This window comes from Mercenaria mercenaria, chromosome 4 (genome assembly GCF_021730395.1).
Source record: "Mercenaria mercenaria strain notata chromosome 4, MADL_Memer_1, whole genome shotgun sequence".
In the NCBI taxonomy this organism is placed as follows: Eukaryota; Metazoa; Mollusca; class Bivalvia; order Venerida; family Veneridae; genus Mercenaria; species Mercenaria mercenaria.
In genome coordinates, this window is record NC_069364.1 from 29,726,011 (window position 1) to 29,745,284 (window position 19,274).

At 33.6% G+C, this 19,274-nt stretch overlaps 1 protein-coding gene across 1 annotated transcript in view; it reads left to right on the plus strand.

Annotated features, from left to right (window-relative positions):
* Positions 1–19,274, plus strand: part of LOC123551387 (glutamate receptor ionotropic, kainate 2-like) — a 129,942-nt gene that overhangs the window by 42,564 nt on the left and 68,104 nt on the right. Inside the window, exon 2 of the mRNA XM_053542113.1 lies at positions 15,873–16,028. Within this exon, the coding sequence (XP_053398088.1) occupies positions 15,873–16,028 (156 nt within the window). The remainder of the gene's footprint in view (positions 1–15,872; positions 16,029–19,274) is intronic.

Genomic DNA, 19,274 nt, shown 5'->3' on the forward strand with positions numbered 1-19,274 from the left:
CCGGTCGCTTTATTTCCCTTAAATGAATATGAAGTTTGCCGTTGCAAAAGTTTTAATATTTAGTGAGTGTGCATATAGCGTCTACAGAACTACTAAAGAATTAAAGAACGCCATTGATTACCCCCCAATGTACTACAATTTGACGCTGTGCGATCATTGTAGACGTATTATAAGCAAGTGTTTACTACATCATAATTGAGGAATTGGCTATCCGAACTAATTATTACCGAGAGCTGCTGGAACAAAAACAAAATATAAAAATGCCGAGCAGACGACATAACTAAACAAACATCACAAACTGTAGCTTCACGCTTTTATCATTACTGTCCAATGTAATAAGCGACTATTTCGCATGATTTATGATACAAGTTTGGGTCAATGGATCGCCTATGTAATTATCTGATGTTTGGAACTAGCCCAAACAAGCCTCATCGTTCAAAGTTTTTCTCTGATTTATGGGTAAATCATGTCCAATCTAAGTGTTTACATGATCCACAATCAGCAGTCAACCAAGTAACATCTAGAAAAATGTTTTAAGATTGATTTAGAAATGTTTTTAACGTTATTTGATTCACATTATTTTAATCAAATGTACCTAACGTTATTTGATTCAGAATTATTGTATTACAATGTTTCATTTGATTTAGAACTATTTTAATAGAAATGTTTCTAACGTTTTGTAATTTAGAATTATTGTAGTAAAATGATTCTAACGTTACGTGATTTATTAGAATTGTGCTCTTTTCGCTGTTCAGCTTCTGTCAGGCGCCTAACTGATTTTTCTTTCTATTTATCTAGCCCTTTGTTCGTAGTGTATTTTCTCTTTTCGAGATGTCAATATTTGCTGAATTATTGTATATAATTTGATATATTCAGAAATTAAGTGTCCATTGAAATACAAAAGGACATTCTAAAAGGTTGATGTTTATTCTTAAGATTTGTATGTATTACGAGTTTGTTAGGTAGTGTAAATATTCGATAAGCTGTCTGACATTTGTACACCCTTGTTATCCCAAATGATATATAGAATACCTTTAATACGAGCAAAATTCCTTTGACTCTGTCAGCTGAAACAATTTTACTTTGGCATCATCCCTAATTTGACAAGATTTTTGCTCCTAAGTTCACAGAATCGATTCTCTCATATTGTCTGCAGGAAACAATTTGGAAATGTGTCTCTGCCACTAAACATGGTGTAACATGTAAAAAATATAGAGACCTGGTTAAGTTGGAGCCTACTGGCTTTGAATGTTATGCATTAGTAATGCTAATAAGATTTTAGGAAATATACAGTACTGTAAATCTGTAAAGGGTTTCTGTCTGCTACTGACAGGAAGTTTATTGCACCAATTACAAATTCCCGTAAAAATAGTTAGAATATTTTAGAAAATTTAAATCGAACTTTTGTTATGAAAATTATCTGGATATAGTAACTAATAATGCATTAAGAAAAAACTAACATGTTTTAGACTGAGCTCACATGATTTAGAAATAGAATTTGGTAGATTTTCTGGAACTATAAGAGAGGCACGTATTTGTAAAGTTTGTTCATGTAATATGATTGAATCCGAATACCATTTTCTATTTGTGCTGTCCCTTATACTTGTCAGAAAGACTCAAATATTTAAGAAATACTACATGGCCGAATATTCATATGTTTATTTCTTTTATGTCATCTAGAAATAAGAAAACCATATTAAATGTAGCGAAATATATAAACGAAGCTTTCAAGCTGCGAAAGGAAACCCTTGTCGGGTTAACTACTTCTTAGTTTAAGAAAGTATCTTTTTTATACTAAGTTGATCAAGATGCTATTACTAGTTTGTATCTGTTGCAATTTCGTGTATTTTGCCATGTCTCTGCCATATTTGTATTGTCTATGTTAATGGCCAAATGCAAATGACTTGCCGATTTGCTTAATGAAAAACTGAAACTATATTATGTGTAGACCATGGTATATCATTAAGAAAACATGTTGGGCTTACGATACAATTTTCATTTAAGTAGTTTATTAATCAATATGTGAATACCAAGGAATAATTCCAAAGACAAAAATATATTTATCTTTAAATTTGCGTATTAGTATGAAAAACCAAACTGGTGACACATGACAAAAATCTGACCAAACAGTAAATGTCCAGGATCATAATCGAATGAGTTTGAATAAGTAATGCAAAAAAAAAAAAAGGGAAAAAACCAAAAAAAAAAAAAAAAAAAAGCAACATAAAATTGCACAGAAATCAGCTCATATAATGAAGCCTTTAAGATAAAATCGTAGGCTCTAGATGTGAGTTGTATAAACAAAGCATTTATCTTTGCACCTTTCTGTTGGCAGCACATGCACCATGTTATACGTCAATCTGTGACTTATTCCTGTATCGGCGTAGACTGCATATTATTTTGTGTCTGTCTAAATATTTACATTAATGGTTAAAGACGAAGTTTCTCCCCGAGGATTTCAGGATAAAATGGTTATGCATCGGACACACGAAATGCTTATAGTTTTAGTGCATACTAATAAAGTTATCAGAATGCTAGATATGGATTTAGAATTCCATTATAAACCGCAACGTCTGCATATTCAAGCATGGTCTATATTGAGTCATGAAATGTTCGTCATAAAAAAACTAAATAGAAACGCGTCTATTTGACTGCGGACACGATTACTTCGATGGAGTAACATTTTGTCATCTGGTGTGTGTTTTGGGGGAGGGGGAGTATTAATCGCAACAAACTAATGGAATAAACTCGACTTTATAAACATGACAGAGTAGAAACGCATCTTCTTACTACCCATACAATTGAGTGATAAAATTGTGATGAATATAAAATATTAAGTTAGTTTGTCAAAAGAAATCACATTAATGTAGATGTAACCATTATAATTATTGCGTAAGATGCGATAACTTGTTTACATAAGCCACCTGTTACCATGATAGATCGAAATAGCCATTCAGGTCACTTATCTATAATTGTGCATATTTGGTATGTGTACAATTAATACAACCTTTCGTATAGGAGATACGATATTAACATATTATAAATAAATATCACTTCATGTTGAAACACAAATGCATAAATGCTTTGATAGTTTTAATAATTTTATTCTAGATTTCGAATGACATTGTTGAAATGCAGACAGTAACAATTAATCAGCCATTGTCCATTACAAATTGGACCAATGGCTAATGGTGAAAGACGTTTTACTTGTACAAGAAAGAGCCTAAAAGACAATATGTTTGCAATATCAAACACGCCTGAAATATTTATCACAGTTAATGTTATTAAAGATACCGACTAAAGTTCACAACGAATCCTCACTTTTGATGCTTTCATGCACAGGAATGAATACCATACCTTCGGCAAACATTGATGTCACATACCAGTGTTAGTGTCATATCAGACTTTTTGTTCGCAAGAAGGGAATCCTAGCATAAAACAACAACCTTGTCAATTGCATGAATATTTATTAAGTCGAAAAAGGGGCATCATTATGTAAAATTGCAAAACAGGGTTATGGAACCTGTACAATGCATATCAGCTCATGACAATGGACAAGTGTGTGAAATTTCAATCCAATCCCATTAGTCGGTACTGAGATATCAGCTTAACCAAAAACTGCTAAGTTGAAAAGTGTCATAATTTTGTAAAAAACAAAAACAAAATAGAGTTAGGGAACCTGTGCAGTGTAAGTCAGTTTATCACAATAAGTTTGTGAAGTTACAATCCATTCCCACAAGCGGTTACTGAGATACCAGCTTACATACAAAAACTGAACCAAATCGGGACGCGGACGCGGACGCCGACACCAACGCATGGGTGAGTCCAATAGCTGTACCTATTCTTTGAATAGTCGAGCTAATGATGTAAAAACGCTATTCAATTCAATATGTTCAGTGTGGAAATAAGTATACAGTGATGAATTTGTCCTGCTATGAAAGTTTGTTTGCCAGTGCTCGCCAGGAGGTAGAAAATGATATCAACTACTAATTTTGTTTATATCTGTCCTTTATTTGAAAAGAGCTAAAGTCTATATGGGGTATATCTACAAGGGTTGCTGACGGAAGCATCACGTGATAATAAAAATGCTTTATTCGAATGTCGTTGCTAATAAAATAAATTGAAAAAAGTGAATATGCTGTCTTTTCAGGAAATGGTGACAAGACTATTTTACTTACTAAGAATGTCTTTAATTTGTTTGAACGAATGTAGCACAAAATAATAATGTTTATCATAGTCTATTTTTACAACAACAAGAAATCCCAAAAGGATTTGTGTAGTTTATTTAACGTTTTGGAACAGAAATGTACGGGAAGGAAAAACGTTTGTCTCATAAGAAGAACATGTATTACACATAGCGGTCATGTGCTATGGAATGGATATAGGACGGATAGTTGTTTCCAGAAAACAGTTCAATATCAGAAACACCGACACCGTTTTGATCTTCTTGTTTTCCTGCCAGATGGAAAAAAATATATTATATTCATCAGAATCTTACGCAGCTCAATCTTGTTCCTGACAATGTCTTACAAATATATCACAGACATACACAATAATGAAAACAATAATAAAAAGAAAATAAATCTTACCAGCTATCATGAAATACCACTAAAACAATGCTTTTCAGCTGATCTTAATAGGAATCCTATTACAGTTATGTCATCTATAGCGGATTCTGTCATGATGCATTGCCGTATATTAATTTAAGAAAAAAAAACGCTAGGAGAAAGTAGTTTCTGTATTTTTTTTCGTCCTTTTGCTGGAAATATTAATACATCTAAAGATTACTACATATCTCAACAGTACATAATACCCACACTTTGTGATGTGCGATTGCGTTAGAAACTCGCAGAAAGTTCAGTAAGTCAAACTGACATCGTTTGAATAATAAAACAAAAGACTGAATGTTGTCTTTCTGCTAACTAATTTATACCCACAGATAAAGGGGAACTTTGTAATAACATTTATGAAAAGTTCCTTTGGAAGCATTGAATGCAACCAAGCAAAATAATAGCAGACTTGGTTTGGTTGAGTAAGTTCTTGAGAGGTAATGAATTGTGCACCCTAGTACCGGCGTAAGCGGAATTCTATCGCATCGTAGATATTGAACGGACTCCAAGATCCCAAAGGACCAGAAAATATATCAACACTGAAACCACATTATGGAGACTATAATACGGAATGACCGTTAGAAGCATATGATAACACCCCCGACCTCCCCAAAAAGGAAATACAAAAATATGTCGAAGTTACCGTGCATGTAGTACTGTGCTTAAAGTTGCTGGTCTAACACAATTATCAAACTTTACAGAGGCAGGTGTTAAATATAATACAAAATAAACAAATTTTCGTTTTGCAGTAACGTTTCATTTAACAACTATTCGATTCACCCACAACTTGCTATGTACATTTTTATTTTTCAATATTAAGAGACAAGCAGAGATTTATAAGTCACTTAACTGAAATTGCGTAATATTTTGTGTTTGTTTGAATTTTTGCACTGTCGGGTAACGATGTAGGTTCCTCTGGAGATTTCTGGTAACATTGTTAATGCATAGAACACACAAACATGCATATAACTTCAGTGCAAAATAACAAATATATAACTGTATTGAGACCGAGCTGTGATTTGGAATTCTTGTGTACATTCATGCTTTTTCTGCATAATTATTTTATCCGAGGAGCACAGTGGGGCACCGCCTTGGAACGATTAGTAGGAAAACACAACTTAGGGGTCTAAACCGGATTATGATGTACCAAACCACTTTGTAATCACCAACATGAATCAAAGTTACAGTATTTAGAATTCCAGTTTAACAGCAACGTCAGTTTTATGCCTTTTCTGCATATTGATTCCCGTATTCAAGGAGCACAGTATGGCACCGCCTTGGAACAGTCAGAACAGAAAAACACAACTTTGCAGTTTAAACCAGATTATGATGTACTAAACCCCACTTCTTAATCACTTCCTTGATTCAAAGTTACATAAACATGTCAATATCAGTTATACCTCTCAGGTAAATCCCTGATAACAAATATAACAGAAATATAAACCATTAATTTGGCTACCAACTAGATAATCCCTTTTAATTTGTTTCATTCAAAATTCTTAAATATTCAGATCGATCTTTTTTTGGCTCTGATTATCTAATGTTTTGAGAAGAAAATGGACATATATTAATTATTCAGTATTTGTATAGACTCGGGAATTATCTCCTATGAACTAAGCATGGGGTCCGAACACAGACTAGTACACCACATACATACTCGTGAATAAATGTATAAAAAGCAGAAGGACCCAATAGCATGAACCCATTTGAGAAGGTAGAGGAACAAGAGAAACAAAGGATCTGATGAAACAGGTCAGATGTCAAATATATCAATTTGAAAGTATTTCATTGTACAGTTACAGGACTTTGTGTAAAATTTCAGCAGACTCGGGGCCTTCGATGTTATAAACGTAACCTGTCTGCAATTACATTCTAACTCTGCATAGGAGACAGATTTCTGCCGGCTAACGACGACCGACGTTTTATTGCGCTACTAAATTCTCTCGTAAAGTAGTCTAGATTATATGTAGGTCGTACTATTTGAAGACGAAAACACGAATTTCATAATAAATTTGCATAAATATCTTTTCTCGGTTTTATAAATGTATAGATAAATGCGCAGATATAATAGCAGAAATATGAAAAAAACAAAAAAAAAAAAAAAAAAAAAAAAACAACTAAAAGTCGAATCCATTTTCATTCGATAAGTAGGATAATTAACAAAAAAAAGACTATTAAAAACCAGAGAAATAATATTTGATTTCCAATACGTTGCAGATGCATAGAGACATGAAAACAGAATTAAATCTACAGATGTAAAAAATTCTGTAGTAAATGGTGCGAAACAAGAAATCATGCAAGATAATATTAATTGAGCAGAAAAAAGCTCGTCTAATAAATGCATTGAGATATAACCAAAGGCTCGTTGGAGACAGTTGCGAAGTATATAAATAAACACTTTTCCTTTGAACCTTTCTCATTTAACAACCGTTTGCAGCACACGCAACCAGTTATGCTATTATTCATTAATCTTAAAATATTTTCTTTGCGTCAAATGAGATCGCATATTATTTTGTATTTGTCTAAATAGTAACGCTGATTGTTAACTATGAAAGTTTTCTCGGAGACTTCGCCATAAAATTTTAAGCGTATCGAACACACGAACATGCTGATAGTTTTATTGCAATATAACATAGGCGATGATTTAGATTTGCAGTGTAAACCCCAACGTCTGCAAATTTAAATATATCTGATAAAGTACTAGTGTTACCGTCAACTGATTTTAGTCAACTAAAATAATAAATTCTTTGAAATGTCATATTCTTAGCGATATTTAATTTTTTTCTTGTTCCTTATACTGTGTTATTTTTACTAATCAAATAGCGAATCGATTTCATATACATTTTTCATTTAAAAATGTTTTATTTTTGTTTTAAAAAAAAGAAATCCTCCTCGGATCTTGTCATGGATTCAGTCCTTTTGTATCTGACGGTGCAATTAAATTCAACTGAATTGATTCGGTTTAATTTAACAACATTCATCACAGAATTGTCACTGTCGCAGCTATTACAGGACAAAAACAAAATACTTGTAGTATAGAACAAGAAACAAGTGAAACAGAAAATTGGAAAATTACAAGAAAATGTATGGTATCCGCAAAATAATTAGAAGTCATGATCCATTACACACTTCCCAATCTTTGCTATTTATACAGAACTCACATCTGGTACATGGAACAGGGATATCTGCAAAAAAAATCAATTTGAGCTATGATATAACAAAATCTGTGAAAAGATCCTTCGGAAGTATAGAACGCATTCAGACAACATAAACTTTTTGTGCAAAGGTAGTTTATGTGGATTTCTATGATGTTGCTCCCATTCATATTTAATATGTCTGGTGGATTTACACATGCTTTTTCCAGACCACAGCTGACAAGACTGAACATTAATAACAATGTTTTTCTTTGCCTTGAAATGTATCAAACATGTTTTATGGTTTCATGATAATCGATTAAATTCCGAAATGCGCGATTCCAGTATAACCACACGATTATGCGTTTTGTTTCACTTTAAAATGGGTAACGTTGAAATGTTTGAACAAACGGCCAAACTTCTTTGAAGTTTCAAAAAGGTGCAACTTTCTACAGATCGTAACATTTAATATAAAATTGTTATAAAAGGAAGAGTAAATGTTATTTTATTAATCATTATACCCAATATTACTGTTAACTCATTATGAAAACTAAGTATAATTAGCACTTGTTTGAATAAATGATTATGTTTTGCAAAAGTTTGATTTGAATTAATATAAATGTAACTTTTAATTGCACGTAAAATTGCACTTCAAAGCTTTTCCATGAGCCTATGATTTCAGTACGTCAGGTGAAATTAAGATATAGTGGAGTTAAATTTAAGGCCATTTGAGCCGTGCCATGGGAAAACCAACATAGTGGGTGTGCGACCAGCATGGATCCAGACCAGCCTGCGCATCCGCGCAGTCTGGTCAGGATCCATGCTGTTCGCTAACAGTTTCTCCAATTCCAATAGGCTTTAAAAGCGAACAGCATGGAGCCTGACCAGACTGCGCGGATGCGCAGGCTGGTCTGGATCCATGCTGGTCGCACACCCACTATGTTGGTTTTCCCATGGCACGGCTCATTTGTTTAATTACGGAGAGACTAGAAAAGTTAACAACGAAACTGTGTACACATTATTTTATGTGAGGTATCTAACAGACTCTGTGCATGTTACAAAGCATTGAAAATAGAGGTCTCTGGTGTCACTCTTTCATCATCTGAACGTCCAGTACCCACTCCAAATCAGCTGACTATCTTATTTCTTCAGATAGAAATATTTAATGGTGACGTTACTCATTTGGAATAGTCAATACCTTTTAGCAACATTAAATTTTAAGAATGGTCAGACGTTCCGAGATCTTTTTTGTACGGTTGTTTTCAGCAATTATCAAGATCATATATGTATTTAAATTTTCTTGTCCACTGTTTTATCATTATCAGAATATGCCTATCATTCACAGATTCTCTCCGATTTACTTAATATATGTTCCGTAAGATTGGCAATAAAATCTTTCTTTTATGCTTAATCAAATACTTTTAGTAAGTATTTCTGATTTTTTAAATCTAAAGTTCTCTTTGTCGCATAGCTAGTTCGAAATAAAACTATACTTGGGAACGCATAATCATTTTGCTTCGTACTTTTGCCCATTGACTGTTTGTCAAAGATTTTATTTCTTCGCAGTCCTTCTCATGAAATATTGACAACTACTGGACAGGCCTGCTCAAATGCAAAGGAACGTGCTAAAAGTTCAGATTTATATGTTTTTGTAAGTGTAAATATTTGGTAAGCCATCTGACGTTTATTTAAACCAACTTACTTATCTTTAACAAATATACGGTATCAGGTATTCGCTCATTACCACAGAAGTGTTGTACTATAATAAATAGTCTAGAGCATTATGTAGATCACATGTAGATCATAGGTATGTGTTGAAGAAAGTATGTGTGTAGTTCTTGATATACTTGCATTTCATAAGTGCATATATATACAGACATTATGGCAGACAAAAAAATTTCATTTGCATATTTAGAATAATTAAACCAAACTGCTGACACTAGTGTATTTTATGAATTCTTAATGCGACACGTGATTATGAAGCTGGCTGGAAAACAAAGTTGTTATTTTTTTTCAATAATTACAACCAATATGGAACGCAAACAAATATCCACGGTGCAGAAAGAAGCTTCTCAAACAAAACCTATGAAAAAAGCTTTGAATTATATAAATAAACAGTTTCTTTTGTTCCTCTCTAATTAACTTCTGTTTGCAGCATGCGCAACCTGCTATGCATCAATCTCAAAGACAAACTTAGATTTATTCTAGCATCAATTTAGTAAGCATAATATTATTTTCTGTTTGTCAAAATATTTATAGTGATGGTTAACGATGAAGGCTCCCACTGAGATTTCAAGATAAGAATGTGAAATGCATCGAACACACAGACATACTTATAGGCTTAGTGCAAAATATCTTAGTATTTTTAACTGCTAATAAAAGCGTAATGACGTAAAATCTTGCACGTCTCATAAAAATTATCTTGGATACGCGTTTATAGTTTTTGAGCAGAACAACTTTTTGATGGAAGATGGAACATTTGCCACACAAGTTTTAACCGTTCAAAAGTTAGTTTTTATAACCATTCAAGTGTCAGTTTCGTCATGCGTGTTTATGTAGGCCACGTGTTAATTTCATTTCATTTCATTTATTGGCAAATCGGCATTACAAATGTCTTTGACCATTTACAAAATATCTATTACAAATATGGTCAAGACATATTAACATAAAATAAAGAAACAATTACAACATACAAATACAGCGGAACATATTACCTAAAACATAACATAGTGCCATAAACTAAGAAGCGGTTAGAACTTCAAGGGTTTGTTTCCGTAATTTAAAAGCTTCGCTTACATATTTAGCATTTTTAATCACTCTTTTCGTATTAGTAGATGACATAATATTAATTAAATTCTGTACTGCTATATACCTATAAAATAATCAAAGATAGCCGCGTTTGGTATTAATTGAAACAAAGGATCCCGGATTTCCAAAAATATAACATATTATAAATATTTGTTAGAAAAAGGTAAATTCTTACTTGGTAATGTTTGTGTTACTTTAAAGTTTATAGATTTCACATAACTACCGCCATAATGTTACGTGGAACAAAATTATCTGAAATTATCAATCTGCGATTTATATAAATTGATAGAACTTTTTATAGAGTAAGATTTCTAATTTTATTGGTAACACGAAATGTAGGGCGGATTAGCACTTGTTTGAATTAATACGTTTTACAAATGTAAATGTAACTTTTTATTGCACGTAAAATTGTATTTCAAAGTTTTTCTATAAGCCTACGATTTCTCTGCAGGTGAAATTAAGATATAATGGAGTTAAATGTAATGCCATTTTATTATAGTAGACTGTCTGGAGAAACATTACCTATAAAATTGTGTACAGTGGATTTGAAGAATGTCTTCCATATATTACAAAGCGTATATTGTGCCCCTCTTTGATCCGCTTATCGTCTAATTAATAACCTGTATAAATAAATTGACCATTCAAAACAAACGGATGGTTTTCTTCTGAGAATAGTTCATTTGAAATGATAAACACTATTCAGCTAATGATTAAATCGCCTGTCTTTAGAATACAGTTTGGTTCCGAGCTCTTTTGGTGTGATTGTTTTCAAAATTTGCTTGCGTCTATAAATGAATTTCAAATTTCCTTGCTACCGTATTGTCCTTCAAAGAATTTTTATTTTACCTCCGCTAAAACATGTCACTTAAATCCGACTCTACAGGAGCACTTAGAGGACATGTCATAAAATATTTGTTATATCCTTCAGAGGACATGCAGTCTCTCGATGCTATCATAGATGGTCAGTAAGATTTTGCAGTGGAAAATTGCGGTACATTGCACGAGAAGATCTCTACAAATGTTATGAACATGAGTTAACTGGCATAATAATTGGCTATCGGAACTTAATAATCATTCTTGGTCTGATGTTTGATAACATACCTAGAGCGTACTAGAACGAAAACAAATAAAAATGCTACATAAACGACACAATTAAACAACATCACCCACTGAAACCTCGCATTTTGACTACTGCTGTCCAGCTTAATGTGACTATTTCACATGATTAATGATGCAAGTATAGGTCAATGGATCGCCTATGTATGTAATTATTCGGTGTTTGGAACTTACCCAAACAATCCTCATTATTCACACACTCTCTCTGATTTAGAACGAAATCACGTCAAATCTTCTTGTTTACAGGTTCAATTATATTAATAATACAGTCATCAATTTATGTTAACCGTAAGCTTCAAGTACATGTAAAACGGTTATTACTAACTGGAATGAGTTTTTTTCGAAAGAAACGTTATTTAAGAAACAATATATAGCAGAACCATGTTCTAATATATTTAAACACGACGAAGCGATTCAAGCAGTCGTAACCCGATTGACACAAGGACTAAACCATGGTTCTGCTGTATATCATTTCGATTCTAATATATGAGCCGTGCCATGAGAAAACCAACATAGTGGGTTTGCGACCAGCAAGGATCCAGACCAGCCTGCTCATCCGCGCAGTCTGGTCAGGATCCATGCTGTTCGCTAACAGTTTCTCCAATTCCAATAGGCTTTAAAAGCGAACAGCATGGAGCCTGACCAGACTGCGCGGATGCGCAGGCTGGTCTGGATCCATGCTGGTCGCAAAGCCACTATGTTGGTTTTCTCATGGCACGGCTCATATGTCTTTTATAGACAAACAGTGGATCAAATGAGGAATCACCATACCATTGCGCATGTTTGGCGCAAAATTATTGGTGGACTTTACGTTAACGTCACCATGTTCTAAAAATCAAAATATGGCGGAGAGCGGAACAATGTGATAAGTTTAATATATACGTCTAGTGAATTATTTTGCGCACTGCAGGCCTAAAATAATTCATATTGATAATTATATGTGTCCTTTTATAGCATTGTAATTCTGAAATATATTTTATATAAAAATAGATCAAATTTGGTACCTTTCTATAACACTTAATAGTTTGTCAACGTGACGTCAATAATACCGTGTTGTATAATAAAACTAAACGGGATTTTTAAGGACATGATTTCTACTGGTATCAAAACGTTTTAACGAATCACAATCAACAAAAAGACGCGAAAGAACACTAATGCAAGTAATTTCTTTTTGTGTTTGTGCAGAAAGCAGCTTATCTAATGGAACCATTTAGACAAAAACAAAAACAAAACGAGCTGTTTTGAGACAGAGATAAAATATATAAATAAACAGTTTTCTTTTGCACCTTTCTTAATTAATAACTCTTTGCAGAACAAGAACCCTGCTATGCACCAATCTTAAAATACAAACTGTATAATATGCTTATGTCAGCTTAGATTGCATATTATTTTGTGTTTGTCAAAATATTTACACTGATGGTTAGCAATGAAGGTTCCCCCTGAGATTTCAGGATGATATAGCTAAAGCTTCAAACATACGAGTATGCCTATAGTTTTAGTGCAAAATAACACAGTTATCTAAAACCTCATGATTAAGACAGATGTAAACCAACATAGCATGTCTCCTAAAGACAGGTTTAGAGATATGTGCAGCTACTTTGTATCAACGTTTATTATTGTGAATATTTTAGAAGATGGTAATTTTGCTATATCTTTCTGAAATGTCAACGATGAAATCAGGCGGAAATGTTCTTATTATATCAATTAAAATGTCAGATTCGTCACGTGACAATTTGTTTACATATGCCACCTGTTGCTGTTGTATACCTGTAAAATAATCGAAATAGCCATTCAGGACTTTTATCTATAATTGTACATCTTTCGTGTGTTTACATTTCATTAAAGGGCCAATTTAGCAATTGGTATTGATAGATAATAGGGATGATACGATAACCTATTATAATTAAAAATCTCTTCATAACGGAACACAAATGCATATAAAATGGTTAATAGTTTCAAGATTTTTATGAAGTATTTGATGTAATCTCGAGTGTTTATTTTTTAGCTTCGTTTAACGGAGAGTAATTTTGAATCAGTCATTTTCTGTCAGAAATAAATGTAATTAATGTGAGTAAAGACCAATTCAGGTATATACAGCTGTTGTTTATACAGGAGAATTTTGTTCTATTCAGTTAAAAAGATAATGCATACGCCATTTCAAACAGACTCGAAATGTTTCAAGGAAACAGTGCTGTTACCATTTATTTCTGATGTTTACTTGCTCAAGAATAAAAACTTTAATATGAGTTTACTGTGAAATCATTAGTTTTTGTGGGGAATTATTTTTCGTGGATTGTATGGTTGCGCCAATGAACGAAATTCAATGGCAAAGAAACTGTTAAAATTACCATTCATTTCATGTTCAAAGGTCAAAATTCACGCATTTATGTCCCCGACAAAGAGCTATTTTATTGCCCGAACCAAGAAAGTTGTGCCCACAGCTGTCTCAGAAACTGACTTCAAACAAATAATTTAAAACATACGCCAACAACATGTTCTTACATATCATTCTTATGTCATATCCTTAGAAAGTTTAGGTAGTTGGCCCGTAATGACAATCCGCAAATTTTGTGTTCTATAGTTTCGGCATTTTCCGCTATTGAAGGGAAACAGTATAGTTACGTCCGAATAATGCCGAATTGGCTAGCAAGATTACGTAATAACACTGAAATTGCCGAATGTCCTTATGGGTCAATTAAAATAATGTAAATCTAGCTCCTTATCATAAAGTACCACAAAAAGTGGTAACAACCCTGACAAATGAAAAACATATAATCTCGGCGATATATGACCATTTTGTGTGGATTCGCCGTAAAAACAAACTCACTCACTCAAAACATACAAATTACATAAGACCTCTTTGAATACAGGAAGAACACATGTACGATTTTATGTTAGTCAGAGGCACCAAAATGCATGGTGTTCCTTGTGTAGTTTCCGAAACCCCTAAAATGTAGACATCTAAGCTCAATCACTTATCAGACATCCGTTTCAAAACATTACAGGAAATATCCGTACACAATAATTGAAGCAATAAATTAAGTGAACAAATCTTGATATCTGTCATACAATACTACAAAAACAAAGATATTTAGTTGATATATTTATTAGAAATATGTCCAACAATATTGGATTCTGTCATGATATATTGCCCTTTATTAATTTCACAAATGTCAAGAGATCATTTTATTGTGCGTTCCCCTTGATTTATTCTTTATGCAAGTAATTAGTCTGAAAACCACAACACATCTGGACATTTGATAATACCGAAATATGGTAGAAACTTGTAGAGACGCGCTGTAAATTACCTGGGCATACATTAAAAGGATACAAAGGCTTTCGTAAATTTGCAAAAATCAAAAACATGAAAATAACTTGTTACAACAGATCTAAAACTATCTGGACAGTCTAAGAATATGTAATGGGAGCTAGGTAATGACGTTGTTCAAACTTACTCAAATTCTCAGGATAGTATGAATTCTGATACCTAACATGTGTACCAGCAATAAAAGGAGACCTGTTGGAAAATGACCATTAGCAGCACAGAACGTCCAAAAATGAAATAAAAAGTTACCAATTACATAATTATTATAACAAAAAACTGGACTCATATCTCTATCTTGAATGGATTATTACCAAAAATCGGTAGATATGCAGTTAACTTTTAAAAGATATCAGTATGAAATAAACACTTCTCCATTCCTCACTCCCATTGTCTCTCATATACTACAAAACTGCATGCACAATCCTTCTCTCAAATACTGAGTTCCATGAACAGTAATTTGAACGATCTATGCAGTACAACCAACATTTGCTGCATACCATAAAGTATAACATAACTGCTATTCAGTTGATCTAAATGGATATCTTGAGAAGAGTTCTAAATGGATATCTTGAGAAGAGTATGCCCTCCATATCGGATTCTGTCTTGATATATGGCCGTTTGCTCATTTCACAAATGCCAAGAGACTGTATCATAAATGTCTATATATGTTTCATGTTATATTTTTCATATCGTGTTTTCTGTATTTTCATTTGGTTTTATTGCATCTACAAACTCCTACGCCAAGTTTCATATTGAATGTTATGTTCAGGTATCATGCTCAAAACTTATCCCATTTTACTATTTGTAATGCTTTATCTTTTCGTATGTGTATCAACACTTGCAAGTATAATTAGACCATAATTTTATTTTTTATTTCAGCCGGGTTGTTTGAACCGGAAAATGTGGCACAAGAACTTGCTTTCAAGGCCGCCATAGAAAAGATGAACCTACAGCAAAAGGTCGGATCAAGCCGAATGATAGTGTACCACGTGGAACACACACTCGCACATGATAGCTTTGAGGCGAATAAGGAAGGTAAGTCATATATTTTGAAATATATTTAGACTGAAAATTGAATTTTTATCGCTTTTAAGTTTGGTTGCTGAATGAATGCTTAGCTGATGTGTTAGCGTTTAGTTTTGCCTTCAAGTGCCAAAAAAAAAGAAAGAAAAAAACACTTGGTTTGGTAATTAAATAACCCGCCGTATTTTCAAACATTATATTCGCTATTAAAGAAAAGCAGAGCTGTTGTTTGACAATGAATAAGCGTCGTTATACCTTAAACAATTCGAATATTTTCTGACTTAAAAGCGTTTCCGCAGGAAATTTATTGTCACTCAACAAAATTGTATATAACGTCATAAACTGACGAGAAATCATATGAAATATATGGACATTGTTCCATTGCCTTTGCTCCTGGCTTAGAATGTGGATGTCTTGACTATCTATGTCTCTAGAGTTTCTAACTTTTCATTTAGTATTCGATCCATAGCTAACATTTACCTGGAATGCAGCTATAAATGCTTATCATCAACCTGTGTTCAGTCATCATCACTTAATCTTACCCATTACTGTGATTTTTGAAAAGCTGAATGGCTACACATATTGTTAAGCATACCGCTAGATCAGACCGTTTCCAATAATTAAGGCGTTCAGTTTTTAGCCCACCATCATCAGATGGTGGGCTATTAAAATCACTCTGCGTCCGTGGTCCGTCCGTCCGTCATTCCGTCCGTCCGTCCGTCCGTTAACAATTTCTCGTTATCGCATCTCCTCAGAAACTACTGGGGGGATTTTGACCAAACTTTGTCAGAATGATGTATTGGTACCCTAGTTGTGTCCCCCTGAAAATCAGACTGGTTCAACAATTTATGAGTGAGTTATGGCCCTTTGTTTATTTTTATAATTTATATAGATTTATATAGGGAAAAACTTTGAAAACCTTCTTTTCCAAAACCACAGAGCCTAGGGCTTTGATATTTGGTATGAAGCATCATCTAGTGGTCCTCTACCAAGATGATTCAAATTATTTCTCTGGGGTCAAATATGGCCCCGCCCTGGGGGTCACATGGTTTATATAGACTTATATAGGGAAAAAATTTGAATAACCTCTTGTCCAAAACCACAGGGCCTAGGGCTTTGATATTTTGTATGTAACATCATCTAGTGGTCTTCAACTAAGATTGTTCAAATTATACTCCTAGGGTCAAATATGGCCCCGCCCTGGGGGTCATATGGTTTACATAGACTTGTATAGGGAAAAACTTTGAAAATCTTCTTGTCCAAACCACAAAGCCTAGGGCTTTGATACTTGTAATGTAGCATCATCTAGTTGTTCTCTACCAAGTTTGTTCAAATTATCCTCCTAGGGTTAAATATGGCCCCGCCCCGGGGGTCACATGGTTCATATAGACTTATATAGGAAAAAGCTTTTAAAATGTTCTTGTCAGTAACCGCAACATTCAAACTTGGACCACATGTATATTTTTGAGTGGCAAGATGAACCTTGACATGAGTTGACCTTGATTTTGACCTAGTGACCTACTTTCACATTTCTGTAGCTACAGCCTTCAAATTTGGACCACATGCGTAATTTTGTGCACTGGAAAAAACTTTGACCTTTATTTTGACCTAGTGACCTACTTTCACATTTTTGAAGGTACAGGCATCAAATTTGGACCATATGCAGAGTTTCGTGTTTCAAAATGAAATTTGACATTGATTTTGACCTAGTGACCTACTTTCACATTTCTCAAGCTACAGCCTTCAGATTTGGACTACATGCATAGTTTTGTGTACCGAAAAAAACTTTGACCTTGACATTGACCTAGTGACCTACTTTCACATTTTTGAAGGTACAGGCTTCAAATTTGGACCACATGCATAGTTTTGTATTCTGATTAAAATTTGACCTTGATTTTGACCTAGTGACCTACTTTTACATTTCTCAAGCTACAGCCTTCAAATTTTGACCACATGCATAGTTTTGTGTACTGAAACAAACTTTGACCTTTACATTGACCTAGTGACCTACTTCACATTCTTGAAGGTACAGGCTTCAAATTTTGACCACATGCATAGTTTTGTATTCGGAAGTAAAATTTGACCTGGATTTTGACCTAGTGACCTACTTTTACATTTCTCAAACTACAACCTTCAAATTTGGACCACTTGCATAGTTTTATGTACCTAAATGAACTTTGACCTTAAGATTGACCTAGTGACCTACTTTCACATTTCTGTAGCTACAGGCTTCAAATTTAGGACCACATGCATAGTTTTGTATACTGAAACAAACTTTGACCTTGACATTGAACTAGTGACCTACTTTCACATTTTTGAAGGTACAGCTTCAAATTTGGACCACATGCATAGATTTGTGTTGTGTACGGAAATGAAATTTGACCTTGAGCTAGTCAATAAGTCTTGAAATTTGGAACACTCCAAAATGGCACATTGGTGGGCGCCAAGATCACTCTGTGATCTCTTGTTTTCTTACGTTTTATGCCAATGTACAAGGATCTGTGTAATTCCAACTACTCTTCATCTGTTAATAAAGTGACAGCGCTGGTATCTGGTGTTGTGATAGATCATCATATCTATTTAAAAATTAGGTTGGACTTGGGCATTCAAAAATACATATATCCATTACATTATCAAATTGTTGCGAGTGGTTTTGAACCAGATTGTAAAAATTGTTAAGCTGAAACTATATCGAATTCTTTTTTAATATATAATTGTACTGTCTTTGATTGCTTGAATATTTTCTAATCTGACAAAAGTACATGTCTAAATAAGATAAAATCTGATGACCAGACTTCTTCCAAAATCGTTTTTTTTTATTTTAACCAATCACAGTACTCCTTTCAACAGTCGAGCCTCCGTAGTTTCCTCGCAAGACCAGCATTCTAACAATAATAATCGCTTTTTACAGGTCTAGGTTTTTCTAAAACTCTCTTTAAAACTTCATGTATGTTTACAAGGTATCTGTTTATGATTTTCAAAACTGACTTCTTCTAGCTTTCATGTATGTTTACAAGTATCTGTTTGTTACATCTGTGTTTTTAGTTATTCTAGTCCTATTTTATACATGTATTTATTTCCTTGTGAAGTGCTATATAGGTAACTGTATTTTTGAATGTTGGTCTTTTTGTCCTTGTTTTTCATTCTCGCATAACAGATGTTTACCATGGTTCACTGGTTCGTCTTGGGTACCCGGTCGAACATCTGATGAATGAGAATGTTGTTTTTAGGAAAATGAAAAACGTTTTTCCTGGAATC